General features: G+C 37.8%; 1 protein-coding gene across 4 annotated transcripts in view; it reads right to left on the bottom strand.

Annotated features, from left to right (window-relative positions):
* The window catches only part of LOC125664627 (dynein axonemal heavy chain 10-like), a 228130-nt gene that overhangs the window by 180715 nt on the left and 27090 nt on the right, over positions 1 to 20325 (bottom strand). For 2 of the 4 annotated variants that reach the window (XM_048897447.2, XM_056154597.1), the window contains exons 3-7: positions 18769 to 18783; positions 17272 to 17444; positions 15097 to 15321; positions 2809 to 3620; positions 2474 to 2687 (exon numbers count right to left, since the gene is read on the bottom strand). In XM_048897447.2, the coding sequence (XP_048753404.2) occupies positions 2474 to 2687; positions 2809 to 3620; positions 15097 to 15321; positions 17272 to 17444; positions 18769 to 18783 (1439 nt within the window). The remainder of the gene's footprint in view (positions 1 to 2473; positions 2688 to 2808; positions 3621 to 15096; positions 15322 to 17271; positions 17445 to 18768; positions 18784 to 20325) is intronic. The other 2 variants (XM_056154594.1, XM_056154601.1) reach the window with 1 other exon arrangement.

Here is a 20325-nt window from a genome sequence, read left to right as displayed (position 1 = left end):
TAGCCTATAGCTGCTCTTGGAAGATATGACCCTTCAATTATGTACTTTTTCTTCATTTTTGAGAATTTGGCAATATGCCAATTTTTAGGAGTTGTCTACCTTTGATGTGTTTCATGTTTGATTATGACATATGCCATTTTTGGAAGAGGAGTGTCTGTTGTGACTTTGAGATACTTTTGAAAAAAAAATAATTTAAACAAGAGGTACTGTGAGCAATGCTCACTAAGAATACCCCCCGCTTACCCCAATCTCCCAAAGGGTGTTGGTAATAGGTATAAACTACCTCTTTTCTGAGTGTAAAAAACAAATGGCATGACAAACCGAACCATATTGCTACTTCGATGTCCAGTGCGCGTGACCTTTGACCTTTTGACCCCAAAATCGATAGGGAACATCTTCATCCCATGGGTAGTCCATATGTATGATATGGTGACTGTAGGTGGAAAGGATAACGCTTTGGAGCCCGGAAACCATATTGCTACTTCGATGTCCAGTGCGCTTGACCTTTGACCTTTTGACCCCAAAATCGATAGGGAACATCTTCATCCCATGGGTAGTCCATATGTATGATATGGTGACTGTAGGTGGAAAGGATAACGCTTTAGAGCCCGGAAACCATATTGCTACTTCGATGTCCAGTGCGCATGACCTTTGACCTTTTGACCCCAAAATCAATAGGGAACATCTTCATCCCATGGGTAGTCCATATGTATGATATGGTGACAGCAGGTGGAAAGGATAATGCTTTAGAGCCCGGAAACCATATTGCTACTTCGATGTCCAGTGCACTTGACCTTTGACCTTTTGACCCCAAAATCGATAGGGAACATCTTCATCCCATGGGTAGTCCATATGTATGATATGGTGACTGTAGGTGGAAAGGATAAGGCTTTAGAGCCCGGAAACCATATTGCTACTTCGATGTCCAGTGCGCTTGACCTTTGACCTTTTGACCCCAAAATCGATAGGGAACATCTTCATCCCATGGATAGTCCATATGTATGATATGGTGACTGTAGGTGGAAAGGATAACGCTTTAGAGCCCGGAAACCATATTGCTTCTTCGATGTCCAGTGTGCTTGACCTTTGACCTTTTGACCCCAAAATCGATAGGGAACATCTTCATCCCATGGGTAGTCCATATGTATGATATGGTGACGGTAGGTGGAAAGGATAATGCTTTAGAGTCCGGAAACCATTGCGTCTACAGACGGACGGACGGACGGACAGACGGACAACCCGATTCCAGTATACCCCCCCCCCACAACTTGTTGCGGGGGGTATAATAAAAGTTTTTATAGTGAAATAAATTGTATTTGATTTTTACCCTTTTACTGGATTTTTACATATAATATTGATGAAAATATGCAAAATACAGATGCATATGGTGGCCATGTTGAAAATAGCAATTTGGGGGGGGGGGGGGGATTTTTCAATTACTATTTAGGATGTCTACCTACCCAACAAATTTCATCAAGATGTGGTAACCTACGATTTGGACAGCATTGCGTGATTTTTTGCTAGACAACCTCTTAAAAGCAAACATTAATCTCTAGAAAATTATTGCAGGAACATAAAATTGTGGAAATGTGATACTTATAATCTGTAAATATTTAAATTAATATGAAAGCACCAATTAGGATTCATTTGACCTGTATAAAGTCATCATCATGCTAACATTCAAAGATATTTAGGTCTAGAAATGTTACAAAATGCCTTGCCATATGCTAAAAACTAAAATAAACAAAGCAAGTTGAAAAATGATTTGCCACTTAAAACTTAATTTACTGCAAGGTTTATGAAATGTTAAAATGAGAATTTGGAATAACTCTTAAGTATTTTCATATGCAAAATAAGTGCCATGATATTATGTGAAACCCTGTATCTTTATTAGTACATCTCCTACACCAAAACCATTGTTGTGTACTTATAATTAATGAGGGGATTGATATCTCACACTTTTGTATGTCATTTTTTGCAGCTTTGGTTGTGTGCTTAATATTACACACTTGTCTATTTATTATGAGGTTAGGCTATTTAAGCCTAATTAATTTTAAGTTTGAAAAAAAGAAGAAAACATCAAGTTTAATTAATATCTTTAATACAACAATTCCCATGCTTTGTTGAAATTAACATTATTTCCAGGCAGATATTCACTAAAGATTACCACGATGTATTAAGTCAAGATTCGTTAGCTCCAAATTTTTGCTGCATGGTTTGTGATTACTTGTGCTTCGTTGAAAATTTACATTTTTTCTGCAAAATGGTTAGTGAAATGTATAAAGTAAAGAATACCACTTGATCAAAATGTTTGTTGCGTATCATACACACGAACTGCATTTCCCCTCTATTTTCAGGCCCAAAAAGGGGGGGGGGGTGCATATTAAATACAAATGCATACTATATTCAGCAAAATACAGCACTTCTACTTGCTCCACAACCAGTAATTTAAAAGCTCTTACTCTCCTCATACCTGAGCAACATCATACAAGTTTTGACAAATGACTGCCATGTGGTCTGTCCTTTCAAACAGTTTCTTCCTGTCAAACTCCCACCTCTGGTCTCGTCCAGAAGCCTCAATTTTGGCACGGACCTCAAAGTACTGTTCCTTCCAAACTTCTAACATCCTTTTGGCCTCTGAAGTTCTGACTTTCACTTCTTCAGTATTTGTCACTGGACCCTCTCCCCTGTAAATAGAATGATGAAATATCTTGAACATAAAATTTAATCTAAATCAATGTGATATCACTTTCACTAAACTGACATCAATTAAATACATGCATTATCTACTTGGCATAGAATCCTTACCCATATATTGTTCTGATGTTGATTACTTTACTGACTCTCTCTGCCAATTCCCATGCAATTCTGCTCATCAGAGGCACCATTCTTTCATCCTTATTGTAATGTCTTGAAATAATCCAGACCATGCGTAGAGCATTCATCATTGAAGGTAGGGTCTCTATCACCACTTGGAATGTTGCTCCATGGGTAATATTTTTGAAATGTCTTTCAAGAGTTGACAAAAACCTAACATTGTCCTTAGCCTCAACATAGTACTTGTTTAACTCTGGTTTCAAATCACTGAAGTCTATTTCTACTTGATTATAAATCTCAATCATTTGAGTAACAATGGGTATTTTTAACTGTTCAGTCAAAGCACTCAAGGATGCATTTCTTTCCCTCCAAAAGTCAATTTCTGCCAAAGGCCCTTTTCCTTGAGGAATTTTTTTTATTTCTGCATCCAATGCACCTCTCACTTGCTTTGCCCACTCAGAACATGATTCTCTAATAATGGTCATCAAATCATTGTCTGCCAAAACTTCCTCCATTTTAAGTTCGCCTAGTTCGATCTCTGGGATCTCTAATCGTACTTCTCCCTCAATCTGCTGAATAGTCCTATTTATTCCAGAGGCAAATTTCTGCATGTTTATAAGAAACTCATCTCTCAGCATGGCTTTTGCTCGAGATTCTGCCACATTCACCTTAGGCTCCTCTTTTTCATCTCCATTCTCCTGGGAGGCCTCTGTTGCCTTGGTGTCAGCACGGCTCACTGCTCTGGGCTCTGGTTTTCGTTCTCCGTTCCGATGTTGATTGTAGGACAGTAATGGCATATACACCTTAAAATTTAATAACCATACCTTAATGCAGCTGTACCTGTATTACACTCAATTTTATTATAAGTGATTGTGCAATGGAAGTGCACTTTTTGAAGGGGCATGGACATGATTTTGTTGAAAAAAAAATTACTTAGATAATTTAATAATATAAAAGAATTTGATGTGTAAAACATAGCAAGAAACTCAAATTTCAACAAGAGGCCCATGGGCCACAGCACTCACCAAAGTAACATTGGCCCATATCTAAAGATTTTCCATATATATTTGTATGTAAAACTTTGATCCCCTATTGTGGCCCCAACCTACTCTTGGGGGCCATGATTTTTACAAACTTGAATCTGCACTATGACAGGAAACTTTCATGTAAATGTAAACTTCTCTGGCTCAGTGGTTCTTCAGAAGAGGATTTATAAAGATTGTCTTGATATATTTGTATGTAAAACTTTGATCCCCTATTGTGGTCCAAACCTACCTCTTGAATCTTGAATCTGCACTATGTCAGGAAGCTTTCATGTAAATGTAAACTTTTCTGGCCTAGTAGTTCTTGAAAAAAAGATTTTTAAAGATTTTCCCATATATTTCTATGTAAAACTTTGATCCATAATTAAGGCCCCATCCTACCCCCAGGGACCATTATTTCTTGTTTTTAAAACTTGAATCTGCACTATGTCAGGAAACTGACATGTAAATTTGTACTTTCCTGGCCCAGTGGTTGTTGAGAAGAAGATTTTTAATTATTTTCCCTAGATACATTTGTATGTAAAACTTTGATCCCCTATTGTGGCCCCATCCTACCCCCGGAGGCCATGATGTTAACAAATTTGAATCTCCACTATGACAGGAAGCTGTCATGCAAATTTGTACTTTCCTGGACCAGTGGTTCTTGAGAAGAAATTTTTTAAAGATTTCCCCTATATATTTGCAATGTAAAGTTTAGATTCCCTACCCTCGGGGGCCATGATTTTAACAAACATGAATCTGCACTATGTCAGGAAGCTTTTGTATAAATTTCAGCTCTTCTTGCACAGTAGTTCTTGAGAAGAAGATTTATAAATGACCCAACACTATTTTTACATTTTTGTGATTATCTCCCCTATGATAGGGGCATGGCCCTTCATTTGAGTAAACTTGAACTGACGCAAAGATGTATTTGGGACATCTAAACTTTTTATTTTTAAAACAAGGCATGAGCCCTATTTATGTTTACATGTTACGTTACTCAATGGCGCCAAAGTTGACAGATTCAGTGAAAAAAGCTTTTACAACAAAATTTTCAGCTCTTTTTCTCTAAATTGATTTATCATTAACCTATGTTGAAATGTTGAATATTTTTGATATACTTTTTCAGAAATCTTGGTTTTTCTTTCCTCCACATGTGGTTTCTTCGCTGATGACAATTGTTTGTTTACAGTCCTATGAAATGTGAACGAATTTGTCTCACTTTAGATATAGACAAACACGATTTTGGGAGCCCTGTTTTTTGTTTATATGAAGTGTATTCTGCATAAAAATATTTTTTTATAACAAAACAAAAAGAAAATTTCAAATGGTCAGAAATCGTGTCCATGCCCCTTCAATACATAAGAATTAGAAGAGGCCCATAGGCCACATCGCTCACCTGGGTACATATTTAAAGATTTTCCCTACATACTTGCATGTAAAACTTTGATCCCTCTTGTGGCCCCAGGCCAACCTACCCTAGGAGGGGGGCATCCTCTTTACAAACTTGAATATGTACTATGTCAGAAAGCTTTCATGTAAAGGTAAACTTTTCTGACCCAGTGGTTCTTGAGAAGAAGATTTTTAAAGATTTTCACTACATATTTCTATGATCCCCTATTGTGGCCCCAACCTTCCCCATGGGCCGTGATGCTAATAAACTTGAATCTACATTGTCAGATGATCTTAAATATTTCCCCTGTACACTTGAATGTAAAACTTTGACCCCCCTATAGTGACCCCCATCCTACCCCTGGGGGAGCAATCGTTTTAGGAAACTTGAATCTGCATTATATCAGGAAGCTTTCATGTAAATGTAAACTTTTCTGGCTAAGTGGTTCTTGAGAAGATTTTTAAAGATTTTCTCTATATATCCCCATGTAAATCTTTGATCCCTATTGTGGGGCACCCTACCCCCGGGGGCCATGATTTGAACAAACTTGAATCTGCACTATGTCAGGAAGTTTTTATGTAAATATAAACTTTTCTGGTTCAATGGTTCTTGAAAAGAAGACTTTAAAGGATTTTCCCTTATATTTGTATGTAAAAATTTTATCCCCTATTGTGGCCCCATCCTACCCCTGGGGGCCATGGTTTTAACAAACTTGAATCTGCACTATGTCAGGGCGTTTTCATATGAATTTCAGCTCTTCTGGCCCAGTGGTTCTTGAGAAGATTTTTAAATGACCCCACCCTATTTTTGCACTTTTTTATTATCTCCCCTTTGAAGGGGGCATGGCCCTTCATTTGAACGAACTTGAATCTCCTTCACCCAAGGATGTTTTGTACGTGCCAAGTTTGGTTGAAATCGGCGAAGTAGTTCTGGAGAAGAAGATGAAAATATGAAAAGTTTACGACGACAACGATCAGGGGCTGACAAATCCCATTGTCTGATGCCCGGGTTAAGTGGATTTTCTGGTCGGGCAAGTTAATATTCATTAACCACTTGTACGTGGGCAAGTGACTTGAAAAATCAAAATAGATTAAAACCTGTTATACAGTCGGATTGAAACTGAAAGTAAATCACCGTTCGAGTTGTCTCCTGTTATGTGGTAAATTATGTGAACCAGTTTAATCTGTGTCGTTGTAAGTCTTTATTCAATACAAATTTTACTAACTGTTTTAAGTACATGTTTGAACACTTAAAGGTAGACAAATGACAAATTGGCCTCAGAAGGCTGACGATGGAGATTGGTTGTATATTGTTTAATGTCCTGCTCGAGAATTTTTCACTCATATGGAGACGTTACCATTGCCGGCGAAGGGCTGTAAAATTTAGGCCTTTGAGGCTTACGCAGTTACGGCCTTTGAGCAGGGAGGGATCTTTGTCATGCCACACTGCTGTGACACCGGCCCTTGGTTTTCGTGATTTTATTCGAAGGATCATCCCATTTAGTCACCTTTTGCAACAGGCAAGGGCTACTGAGGGTGTATTTAACCCGGATCCCTACCGCTGACGGTATTTTTGAAAATTTTAACAATTTCAAAGCACTTCAAACCAACCGCTGAATTGAGAGCCGAGACCAAATGACAACGGGAATGAAATTGAGCTGGCAAACTTGTATTTACTGTCAGGAGTTTCCAATTTTCACCAGCCCCCAATATTTAAGAGATAAATTTCAGTCTTGAAAATACACTACGGCATGAACTGAGATGCTATATGCCAGATGAAAAATTTGCTGTCGAGAAGATTTCCACTTTATATCCTCAAATATTTTCAAAAATGAAATTTATTTTCTATAGTCTACTTTCAGTTAAAATAGAAGTACCGTATATAATATTTATCAAGAATCATATGCACATTGTTCACATCTGCATCACATTCATGAGGAAATTGGTATCATTACAAATGGTAAAGATATTGAAGCCAGAAACATTAGAATTTGAATTTAAATCAAGTGGATGCGAAGTTTTAGAGTTCAAGAACCCAGTTATGCTCGCAGGAATTATATTATGCTGAATGCAAAGTAGGTGAGAAAAAATAAAAGAATGACATGAACTTAAATTGTTTTATTTCATAATTTGTGGTAGGTAGGGCAAGTAGAATCAGAGGTAGGGCAAGTGAATTATGGCCATCCATGCACTTGCCCTTGGGCAAGTGCTTTAAATATCTATTAGTCAGCCCCTGACGATGATGGATAACTGACAAATTTCGATCAGAAAAGCTCCCTAGAGCCTTTGGCTTAGGTGAGCTAAAAATAAAAGCATAATGAAACTAGTGGGTATTGTTTTTTACAAAAAAAAACAGATGTCTCCCCTTCAAAGTTTGATTGTCTAATAACAGGGGCAACAATAATGAGTGCAAGCGTCTTAATGTCTGCTTTCCAAGGAATGGGTCAAGGTAAAAAAAATTTGGTACAGCACATCTTGTCTTAAATCTGCCTTCCACGTTGTAAGTTTCAAAACCTAATGTCAAAGGGTTCTCAGGTTATGGTCTGGACTAAACTTTGATGTAAAAGAGTGACCTTGACAACGTAAGTAGGTCAAGGTCAAAAATGTTGGTGATGTGCACCCCTCCTCAATATTGCCTTTCCATATTACAAGTTTGCAGTCTTGATGTCAAACAAATCTTAGTTATGAAATCATCAAGTTTTTTTTAAACATGACGTTGAATGAAGAAATGGGTCAAGGTCAAAAATGTTGGTACAGTACATCTTGTCTTAATGCCTGCTTTCCATGTTGTAAGTTTGAAATTCTAATGTCAAGGGGTTCTCAGGTTATAGTCTTGACTATACTTTGATGTAAAAGAGTGACCTTGAATGAAGAAATGAGTCAAGGTCAAAGATTTTGGTACAGTACATCTTGTCTTAATATCTGCTTTCTAAGTTGTAAGTTTGAAATCCTAATGTCAAATAGTTCTCAGGTTATAGTCTTGATGTAAAAGAGTGACCTTGACACTGTAAGTGGATGAAGGTCAAAAATGTTTGTGGTGTGCACCCCTCTTCCATATAACCTCTCCATATTCCAAGTTTAAAGTTTTAATGTCAAACGGTTGTCAAGTCAGCCTGGACTATATTTTGACATAAAAAATTGACCTTGACTTTATAAATGGGTTAAGGTTAAAAAATTTGGTGGAATTCCCCCTTCTCATATTCTAAGTTTGAAGTCTTAATGTCAAAGGGTTCTAAAGTTATGGTCTATTCATGTTTTTCTTAATTTGACCTTGAATGAAGAAAGGGGTCAAGGTCAAAAAATTTGGTGCAATGCACCTTGTATCTATGTCCTCTTGCCACGTTCCAAGTTTGAAATCGTAATGTCAAAGGGTTCTCAGCTATTGGCCTGGACTACTATATGTTGACGTAAAAGATTGACCTTGACTTTATAAGTGGGTCAAGGTCAAAAGTTTTGGGGGCGGACACCCCTCCTCCATACCATCTCCTTATGTTCCAAGTTTGAAGTCTTAAAGGTCAAGTACGGTGATTTTCCTGAAACTTTTTTATACAGAAAAATGTCTGTCGTACACTTATGGATTAATTTCCATGGCAATTTTGATAAAAATCACTTGGCGTGAATTACACGGCGCTATCAAACTTTTACCTGAGCGATCGATAAATGTGTTGTGACGTGAGTTATCGCTCGTAGCTTATGACGTCATCTGAGACAACTTTCGAATGCATTGATAGGGTTTGATAGTGTTTACATAGAAAAGTCCTGTATTTATGGTACAATGCGCTGCTTTGAACTGCAATGTGAAATCAGGACAGGGATTAAGTATATTTCTTTTCCCAAAAGATACTAAATTTCGAAGAATTTGGATACTGAAACTGAAAAGAGACACTGAGATTTGTGACAAGCCACGAGGATCAGTGAGTAACACTTTAATTAACGAGGATCAGGTTTCCATCATCCTGTTTGACTCCAAACAAAGTGCAAAGTGATGATTAACTGGACATCCTACAAAACAAGTGGAGGGATGTATTTTAATTATATAAAAAGTTCAACCCAAAAAGTGGGGATGCACGGCAATCCACCGCTCTCTACATCCACTACTGAATGCTTTAATGCGACATTGTATTCAATGGGTTTGCGATTGCACATAAAAATTAATGTCACCCATATACCTAGTTCGAATTGATTTTATTTCTTTTATTAAATGAAATATCTTTCGAATATTGTCGTACTCATACTATATTTATAAGGGACTCATGGTCATCATTTCATTTCTTCACTATATATATATTGAAAAAATAAAATATAGTAAAAATGGAAATGAATTTAATTTTAAAAACCCATTTTGATAAAACCTTATTTATTGCGAGGTCAGTCCAATTTCCAAAGCTTTTTTTTTTCAAGTTCATTATGAAAACAAGTACAAGTTTTTCCTTTTCCTAATATTGCTACATTCCTAATGTGCTACATTTTTTTTCAAGTTCATTATGAAAACAAGTACAAGTTTTTCCTTTTCCTAATATGCTACATTCCTAATGTGCTACATATATATCATGAATCATTAAGGCAAAATTTCACACCTCAAAATGCTACAATTCGTTAACTTTGTGCCGTAATATATCAATTTCGCATTTGACGTGTGTTGTAAAGAACATTACATGTACTAATAGGCCTAATTTACATTTTATGATATTGTATCTTCATGTAGATGTTTTTTTTTAAAAAGGGGGGGGGGGGTACAAATAACGTTGTGCACAATAAGTTTTTTTCTTTTGTCTTTTGTTGTTCTTTTTTCAAAAAGGCATTTTTCAGTTAAATATATATCTAGCTAAACACATTATAATTTGAATCTGATCAATCTCATACAAATAAATCCCATAATAAAAAAATACAAACGTGAGAGTCAATCTAGTTAAATACGCTCACAATCGCTACAATAGAGTATACGGCGAGTATCTATGAAGTCTGATTTTGATTAGCCTCGATTGTGTAAAATACAAAGGTTATCTTTTGATAGAACATTTTTTTTCCAATATTATTCCCAATTTTCTATGGACTGGCCCAGTAAATAATTTCTAAATGAGATTCCAATGAGATATTTGTCGAACATATAAATGTATATATCATATAAATATTACTATCTGATGGTTTCGAAACGGGTGTAGGTACAAACATTATAAAGGTTGAATTCCTAAACTCAAGTGTATCTACGGTATTTCATCGTCACTATCCACGGTGTTGCTAAAACTGGCAATTTCTCACAGAAATTAAAACGATGATATACAGGCGTAAACAACTACAATTGTCTCAGATGACGTCATAAGAAAGGGTGACAATCCCTTCATTCGTTTCTATAAACAACGATTTTGGAATAGGTATTTTGCGCATTTACCTGGATTTAAAAAAAAAATAAACCCATCAATAAACTTTTCAAAACGGGTTTTAATGAATTATAAACTTTATTTTCAAATCTATTTTTATTACACTTGACCTTTAAAGTCAAAGGGTTCTCTAGTTAGGGCCCGGACAAAATTTGGTTGAAGAAGAAGAAGAATAATAAGAAGAAGAAGAAGAAGAAGAAGAAAAATGACAAAAATAATATGTCTCCCCTTTGAAGGGAGAGTTTTTTTTTGGGGGGGGGGGGGGAGGGGGGGGGGACACCCCTCCTCCATACCATCTCCTTATGTTCCAAGTTTGAAGTCTTAAAGTCAAAGGGTTCTCTAGTTAGGGCCCGGACAAAATTTGGTTGAAGAAGAAGAATAAGAAGAATAATAATAACAAGAAGAAGAAGAAGAAAAATGACAAAAATAATATGTCTCCCCTTTGAAGGGGAGACATAAATATGCATATGACATTAAGGAATTATATTCAAAGTTCAGACCATTGCAGTATACAGTGAAACTTCTCTAAACCGACCGACTCTTGGACCGAATAAAACAGACGGTTTAGAGGGGTGGCCGGTTTACCGAGAATTTAGCATTTAGAGACATTTTATCTCAATATTCACAAAGTAGGTACTGTTCACTTTGTTCTGGTGATCTATGATCAATTATCGGTGGAGATCAAATTAGTCCATTTGTACCTACAGGTAATTATAAATTCTCCCTGAAATCATCTAATTTTAAACTGAAAATCTATAACAGGATACTTAAAGAAAACAGAGGCTTATTATTGGAATTCCTCTTACCTATACAAACTTTGTTTACATTCATCGCTTATATCATTAACAAATTTGTTTTGACGTTTTTGAAAAGTACAGTAGTAAATATTAAATTGTAATTTGAATAGTCTGTGGAAACCAAGAAAATTAATTTATCTATTAATAATTATCATTAACACTCATGGGTTTGTTCTTTATTAACTACCGCTTTATATATCCATGCAATAGTATGGTGCAACAATATGGCGTTTGATACTGTATTCATTCAATATGTTCCTAACTGTTTTTTTACATTTTGTACAGAATTTGGAAGGTTCACTTGGATTAGTCAAGTGTCACTTAACACCCATGACAGCACAGGTAGACAATAGAAATTATAGAGGCCACTTGTGTTTTTCACACCTCCAGTTGATAATTTCCCACCTGGCTGGTTGGTCAGTCAATTTGCACACCTGACCGATTTTGATCCCTTTTGGTCAAAATTTTCTTGTCTTCAAAAAGTGGCCTGTATGATAAGGGTAAATTACACATGTTTGTTAACAATTATACTTTAAAAAGTGGCCTATGTCCGGTTTTCAGGGGTGGCCGGTTTTGTAAGACTTTCTCAAGGCCCTGTCACACTATGACGTTCTCACCGGCGTTCGAGTAACGTGTTGCGAAATGCAGAGGAACGTCGAGAACGTTAGAAACAAGTTACAAGAAAGTTAGACGAGCATCGCAAACGTTGGGGAACGTTGAGGGAAGTCGGCAAACGCTGAGGGTGAAAAATATTTTTGGGTGTGCACAAAAATTAACGACATTCTATCAAAACGCTACTTACGCGTTAGAGGAACATTAACTGAAAGTTGGCGGGCCTTACTCGAACGTTACTCGAAAGTCAGGACGTTCCCTGGACGCTAGGCGTACGCCGCCCATCAGGGTCGAGTGTCCGGCGCATGGCAAGCACTTGGGTAACGCTTGCGTAACGCCTGTGTAGCATTTGCCGAACGTCTGTCCAGCGTGTCGCCAACGTTTCGCAGCGTTCGAGAGCGTTTGCCGAGCGTTCTTAACGCTCATGTAATGCTCTTTCAACGTCTTCCTAACATCTGTCAGCGTTCTGAATTTTTGCAGCGTCTGTGTAATGTCCTTGTAATGCGCCTGTAACCTACTGGTAGCTTTCAGAAGGGTTTGGCAGCCACTTGTCATATATAAAGAGGCTTGCAGAGGCCACCGCCCTGTTGGAAGTTTCACAGAGTGACGACCTCAGAAGAATGACAGACCAAGAGAAAAACCAGTATGCTGTTGCTGCTCCCATGCATCACAACCTCCTCCTGCAGTTGGCATTGCACCAGGTCAAGATGTCCAAGGCAGAGTCCAAGGAAGAGGAGAGGGAGAAAGAGTTGGGTGAGACCCTAGATAGGAAGGCGACCCTAGTTTGGTGTTTATGACAAGCGGATGGCTGAACTCAGAGCTGAAGACCAAGCCTCCTTCCACAACTTCCTCCGCATGCCACCAGAGATGTTTGATGAGCTGAGGCAGAGAGTTGGACCCAGGATCACCAAGAAGGACACTCGCTTTAGACCGGCCCTCGACCCCGGTATGAAGCTGGCCCTGACTTTGCGACATCTTGCCTCTGGTGAAAGCTATGCCTCACAGAATTTTATCTGGAGAGTACCTCACAACACACAGTCACTGGTGGTCAGAGAGGTTTACCATGCCATACCAGACGAGTACCTGGATGAGATGCTGACCTGCCCCAGTACGCCAGAATAGTGGAAGGAAGTTGTATACAGATTCTATCAGAAGAAGCACGAGTGAGGCTGCTGGTGGTATCTGACCATCCACTCTCTGGGTTGGGATGCCACTGGCTAGGATCCGGCTGGAACATGTCGCTCTGGGCTTGGCAGGTGTTTGTGATGCCAAGAGGGGGACCGACATTCAGCTGAGAAGGTAGGCAGGTCCTCCTCTTCCTCTTCAATAACTTCATCCATCAGCCGCGTGAGAATCTTGTTGATGCTGGCCATGGTCTTCTTGAACTTCAGCCTCGACATGGTGAGAAAGCTGTCCCTCACGTAGTTGGCAAATGTCGACTCAGGGGTGACTGTTGGAAGCTGGACCAAACCCTTGAGTATAGCCTCTGACTCCTTCATCTTCTCCTGCAGGGTATCCATTACGTCATCCTGGGTGATGGCATCCTCCTCCTGTTCAGATCTTCTGGGTCTCTTGAAACTGCTGCTGCTGGAGGCTGCTGTGGCAGGTTTGGAAGGTATGGCAGTAGACTCCGTGATAGAAGGTCAATGTACCGGTAACTCCTCCTCCTGGACAGTTGCTGATCTGCTGGGTAGGATGGGCTTGGCTGGCTCTGGTCTGTGTCGCACTACCTCCTGCAGGAATCTGAAGTTGCTGAGCACTCACTCGTTACTCTCTGTTCTTCTTGGGGCACCGTCACCGCTCTTGTGCTTCAGGAGTCTGGTATTCTTATCCCGCAGTGACCGGAACCAGCCCTTCAAGTGCTTCACTGTCTTGTGCATCTTCTCTGTCTGAGCCTCCCACAACTTCTTGTTGGTAATCTTGTGGTCATCCCGGAGATTAGAGTCCCACAATACCCTGTTCTCTTGTAACCACTCGACCACGATGGCCTCATCAGATTCAGAGAAGCTGCAGTTTATCCTTTCGCTCTTCTTCCTCTTGCCTCTCTCCTGTGAGGAGACGGAACTCGACCCTGGAGAGGCTGGAGATGGCTACTGGGACCTGGAGGGGGTGAATGTTGCCCTCTTCTTCGGCTACTTCTGCTGCTGGCTGGCTGTCGGCCTCACTTTCGAAACGAGGAGGTGGACATCTGCAGTGATGGTAACAACCTCCTGGCTGCGAGAGGATGCTGCTCGTTGACCCCTGCTGCTGTCCCGACCTAAGTTGCTGGCCCTCTTTCTTTTGGGAGGCATATTTCTGCGATGTTGACTGCGCGGTGGTTGAAATGGAAGTTATCCACTCTTGCCAAAAGCCCTCTTTTATACTGTTTGTCCAGCCGAAGGTTGGCGAAACGTTACAGAAACGTTACACAAACGTTCCATGCGTTACTGGACCGTTACAGGAACGCTAGGCAGACGCTGTGGAAACGTCGAGTATGTTGGCTAGACGCTGGAATAAACAATGAAACGCTACCTGGACGCTAGACAGCCGATACCCAAACGCTATGAGAACGCTATCAAAGCGTTGAGAACGCTAGGTTTTGCTGCTGTTTTCGACCACAAACGTCGCCTGACACTGCACGAACGTTGGCTGAGCATTACCCAAGCGTTACAAGAACCTAATAACAACGTTGACCTAGAAACTCAATTTGAAGAGTGTCGACTTTCTCCAATTTTTCAAAACGCAACCAAACGTCTAACAAAATGCTATAGTGTGACAGGGCCTTTAGTAAGTAAATGTTAAGATTTCTGCCAGGACTTTGAAAATCGGCCGATATTCAGGGAGAACCGGTATTCTGAGGGGCCGGTTTGGAGAAGTTCCACTGTATTCAGTATGTTAAATTCTCAAGTATCAATGACATACTTAAACTAAGTTTTTGAAAATTTATAAATTCATATGAAATTTTCATAAATATCAGACACCAAGTCACATATTCAGTATGTTAAATTCTCAAGTATCAATGACATACTTAAACTAAGTTTTTGAAAATTTATAAATTCATATGAAATTTTCATAAATATCAGACACCAAGTCACATACCTGAGAGATAATTTGCTCAAGCATTATGAGGGAATGTCCATTAAGGATACCAATCTCAAAGTATCCTGGGAGTTCTGAATTGGCCTCCTCAGAGCTGTTGGGGAGTGGCACCATCCCTGGGGTGTTTCTCAAGAAATACACACACTTTGTGTCAGCTACCTCCTCAGGAAGGTGTTGATAGCACATGTACAAATAGGTTTTCATTACTTTCTGAATAATGATTTTCTGAAACAGTACAAGCATGACAATAATACCAGTACAACAAATATAGTATGGGATATTTGGGTAATTTTCGACAGTTCTATGAATAAATAAAATACATACAAAATCTAAAACTTCATACACCTTCACACAATGTTGCCATTTGATACTACTAAATTATCAGTTTTTTCCATACCTTGTGATATTTCCTGTATGTGTAAGGTTTAAAATATAAAACAATGATCCTGAATTTAATGTTGGCGACCAGCAAAATTTGAATTTAAGTGTGGCTTGTCCTAAAGTTGTGTTTGTTAATATTAACAATATTACCAGTAATTCCCTAAGTTAAACTATTATATTAATTTCAAACTCTTTAAACTCAGTAAGAAAAAGAATGAAAACTAGACACGATTTCGTTGCTCGCAACGAGTAGGTCTTCAGTGAGTGTCCAATTTCTGATGAGATAAGATATTATAAGATCTTGACTAAATAATTCGATTGACGAAGAACAACTACAAATGGAAGGAGTTAAACACCAAAATTCTTCAAAATAGACCCCCCCCCCCCAAAAAAAAACACTTAAGAGATGAGATTTATTACTTTCATACAACTTTCGGTACTTTTTTTATTCCCTCCCAGTATCTTGCAAGTCCTTAAAAAGACTGAAAATTCCACAATTAGCATGCAGGAGTCATCCCTGAAAGTTTCAATGAAAAATGTTCAATTTTGGACGACTTCCGATTTGGAAGAACTAACTTCCAATGAAAATGGAATGGCTTGATATGTTCTGTTAGATTCTATTATGAACATTTAAAAAGAAGAGATGTTTATAAAACATATATGCCCCCAATGGTGCAAAATTGAAAAGGGTTATGCACATGCATCATTTAATTGATAGTAAGTATCTCTAATTCAAAATATTGAGCAGACAATATCTTCCGATGTCAAGAGTGGATTGAGCATGTGACCTAAAAATCAATAGGGGTTATCTACTTCTTATGCTGTACCAGTGTACCAAGTTTGGTGTCAATCAAGCAAATAATTCTTAAAATATAGGAGATAACACATTATTATATCCAGTTTGACCCTTCACCTTTGACCATATGACCTCAAAATCAATAGGGGTCATCTTCTCCTGGAGATGTACCAGTGTACCAAGTTTGATGTCTGTCAAGCAAAGGGTTCTCAAGAGATTGAGCGGACAGTATATTCCTATGTGCAGTTTGACCCTTGACCTTTGACCATGTGATCTCAAAATCAAGAGGGGTCATCTTCTTCTGAAGATGTACCAGTGTACTAAGTTTGATGTCTGTCAAGCAAAGGGTTCTCAAGAGATTGAGCGGACAGTATATTCCTATGTTCAGTTTGACCCTTGACCTTTGACCATGAAGCTTTCATGTTAATCTCAGCTTTTCTGGCTTAGTGGTTTTGCATTTTTGTGATTATCTCCCCTTTAAAGGGGATATGACCCTTCATTTGAACAAACTTGAAAGCCCTTCACCCAAGGATGCTTTTGGCATAATTGGCCCAGTGGTTCTGGAGAAGAAGTCGAAAATGTAAAAAGTTTACAGACAGACGGACAGACAACGGACAACATGCAGGCGATCAGAAAAATTCACTTGAGCTTTCAGCTCAGGTGAGCTAAAAAAAAAAAAAAAAAAAAAGCTTTCAAATGCCTTTCAGGAGTATCTAAAAAGCAGAAAAGGAAGACAGTCGAACAAAGGATGATATTATTAATAAGTGAGTTCAGCATGCAAGATAGGTCAAAGGCTCCTAACTGTAATCTGAATTTCAGATCTTGAGATATAAGTTTTTTTATCTTATTTGATAAATTCAGCTGTTCGGTGATAATAAAATTGTCTTTCCTGCAAGTTGTAATAGATAGAAAATTAATGTTAAATTCCAAGCATTTCATCAAAATTTGATGAAACATAATTTTCTACTAGATTTAATTCATCTATTAGTTCCCCTTACAGTTTTCGGTTGTTTGTCCTCTTGGTTTTCTTCTTCAGCAACATCTCCTTCTGCTGTTTCCCCTTGTTCACCTCCCTCAGATTTCCCTCTCTCTCCATCCTGCAGTGTTTTTGGGGGATCTTCAGCACCATCCTTGTCCACTGTTTCACTTTTGGCTCGCTTCTTCCGTCGACCTTCAGAATTTCATATTCTCAAACTATATATAATACTATGACAAAATTTATATCTATCAACTTTTTTTCTAAAAATTTTATGAAATCAAAACATCAAAAACTAAACTAAATATAAAACTATTAATATTTGATCTGCAACTCATTGAACTAAATTGTACTTGAATAAGATTTCCATAGAAAACATTTTGCTAATATTATTTCCTCTTTAAAAATGATACTACACTTGGAATGTCTACAATATTCATATTTTTTATCTTTCTTTCAACTTATGAAGCAGCTGTATCTGCATGCATGTATATAGTATCTACAACACATCAAAACCCTTCATGTGAGTAACATGTATTTGCACACATTTACTTTAAAAAATTCAACTTCTAGTTAAAAGCATTATTCGTATATAATTTTGACAAACTTGGTGTTTATATCAGCTGCATTATCATGCATTTAATTATCAAAGCAGAAGTTAAAATAATTCATTCAAGAATATGTAAAGAATAAAACAGACTGCAATGGTACTACCAAATATGTAACACAACATGCAACAGACAAATCTTTGTTATATATATGCACCACAATCTCACATGGTAGGTTATTATAACAGCTAGCAATCATCCATTACACACATGTACAAGAATATCTGGGAGAACAAAGAATTCAAAGTTTTGTGGGTAACAATCTACAAACTCTTGTTACATCTATTAAGTTTGTTATCTTTTATTTCTATAGTACTTTTAGTCTATAGTCTAATTGCCTTACACACAAAGTAAAGAGAACTGAATTATACTTAGGGATGAATGCTACATTAGAGAAATTTGATATAGATGAAAAGTGGAGGACATACATATTGTTTAACAATATTTTGAAATTGAAAACTTTCCAACTTACTTTATTTAGTCAAAAAATGCAGTTTTAGTATAAATCAATTGGGGAAAAATTAAAATTCCTGTTGGACTTGAACCCGCAATCTACAGTTCAGCAGTCAACATGTTAACCTACTGAGCTACTCGATCAGATAGGCAATAATACTTAAAATGAAAAGACAAATCTTGTTGACATTTATATTTTCATTCATGTATTAAAAGGAAGTCAGCCATTATGATGATGTAGAGTACCTCCTTAACAGCAATGTGTATGTCTACTAAACAACAGTGTATCTTGTATTCAACCATATTTTTTTTTAACTTGTGTAATTTGAATGCATTATAAATGAGATAGTAAATTGCAACAGTCTTGCTGCTATTAATCACAGATGTTAATAAGTGTTATTATCTAACATTGAAGGTTAAGACTGGATATAAACATACTTCAGAAATATGGAGCTTACCTGATGATGGTGTCCCTATATATACAGGCAAATAGCCAAATATGAATTCAATTAATCTTCATAAACTATTTGAACAGATTTATCTTAAAAACATATCTGGTTGCATGCTTCCAAATACAAGAGTATAAATATGACAATTTAAATTGTTGGGGGAAACAATCTCCTAAACCAATGCAATGACTACATTGTGCTAATGGAAATTCAAAATAAAAATCAAATGCATAAACCAAATCAATTCTAACCCCATTCTTTCAGAATTTTTACTCAAAATATTTCATTACATGGTCAACAAGAGTACCGCCAATGGTACATAATACGCCCGTGAAAAGCTAATATAGGGTGTTTTTCTTACATCATGATTTGTAGAACTTGTCTTCAAGTAGTATCAGCAATCATCAGAGTGTGACATACTTTCTTTGCATCGAAAAAACCCCAAGACAAATCATGTACTCTCTATGTAATATTTTCACTTGGCATAAGATGTATGTGTACCAAGTTTAATGGTCCTTGCCCCAATGAATCAGTCTGCATCTTGTTACTATGACCTTGACCTTAAGAAACAATAGGCATCCTCCACTTGACTAATTGATACTGTGACCTTGACCTTTGACTTTGAAAAACAATAGGCACCTTCCTCTCATCATGATGATCAAATATACCAAGTTATAATATCCTGGAGCTTACAGTTCGGTTTGTATCCTGCCCACAAGGTTTTCCTAAAAAGTGATACTACGACCTTGACCTTTGACCTTGAAAAACAATAGGCATCTTCCTCTCATCATGGTGATCAAATATACCAAGTTATAATATCCTGGAGCTTACGGTTCGGTTTGTATCCTGCCCACAAGGTTTTCCTAATAAGTGATACTACGACCTTGACCTTTGACCTCTGACCTTGAAAAACAATAAGCATCTTCCTCTCATCATGGTGATCAAATGTACCAAGTTGTAAAGTATAAGGGCTTATGGTTCAGTCTGTATCCTGCCCACAAGGTCCGGACACACAGACAGACGGACAGACAGACGGACGACGCCATACCATAATATGTCCCGTCTTCGACGGGCGTATAATAATGGCAAACCTTTTGTATGTAAGAAAAGATTTAAGCTGAATTTTTCATTTCATAATTCAAAAACAATCAATTGAAAAACAGAAAAGATTGGGTTGCTTTAAAATATGTTATAGAGGGCTCATATGCAGTTGATTATACAAAGTAGGTACCATGCTTAAACAAGAGGCCCACAGGCCTTATCGGTCACCTGAATACTAGTTCCATGGGCTATGAAATCTAGAAAAAAATTCCTGTTCTGAATATCTAAGCTAAATTCTATTATTATACCTCAGTATGAGAATGTCATGCAACGCGTAATCTGATTGGTCTAGACAGTCACGTGCAAGGGAGGACAAAACTTCATATCTCCCTCTCAAACATCATATTTCCCCATCATATTTACCACTTGGGCAGCCTCGTGCATTTTTGCATGAATGTTCGGGAGATATGAAGATTTATTCACCCAAGAAAAATCATATTCCCCTCGGGCGTTGCCCTCGGGGAA

Source organism: Ostrea edulis, chromosome 1 (assembly GCF_947568905.1).
Source record: "Ostrea edulis chromosome 1, xbOstEdul1.1, whole genome shotgun sequence".
Taxonomy (NCBI): Eukaryota; Metazoa; Mollusca; class Bivalvia; order Ostreida; family Ostreidae; genus Ostrea; species Ostrea edulis.
This window is presented reverse-complemented; position numbering and strand designations above follow the sequence as displayed.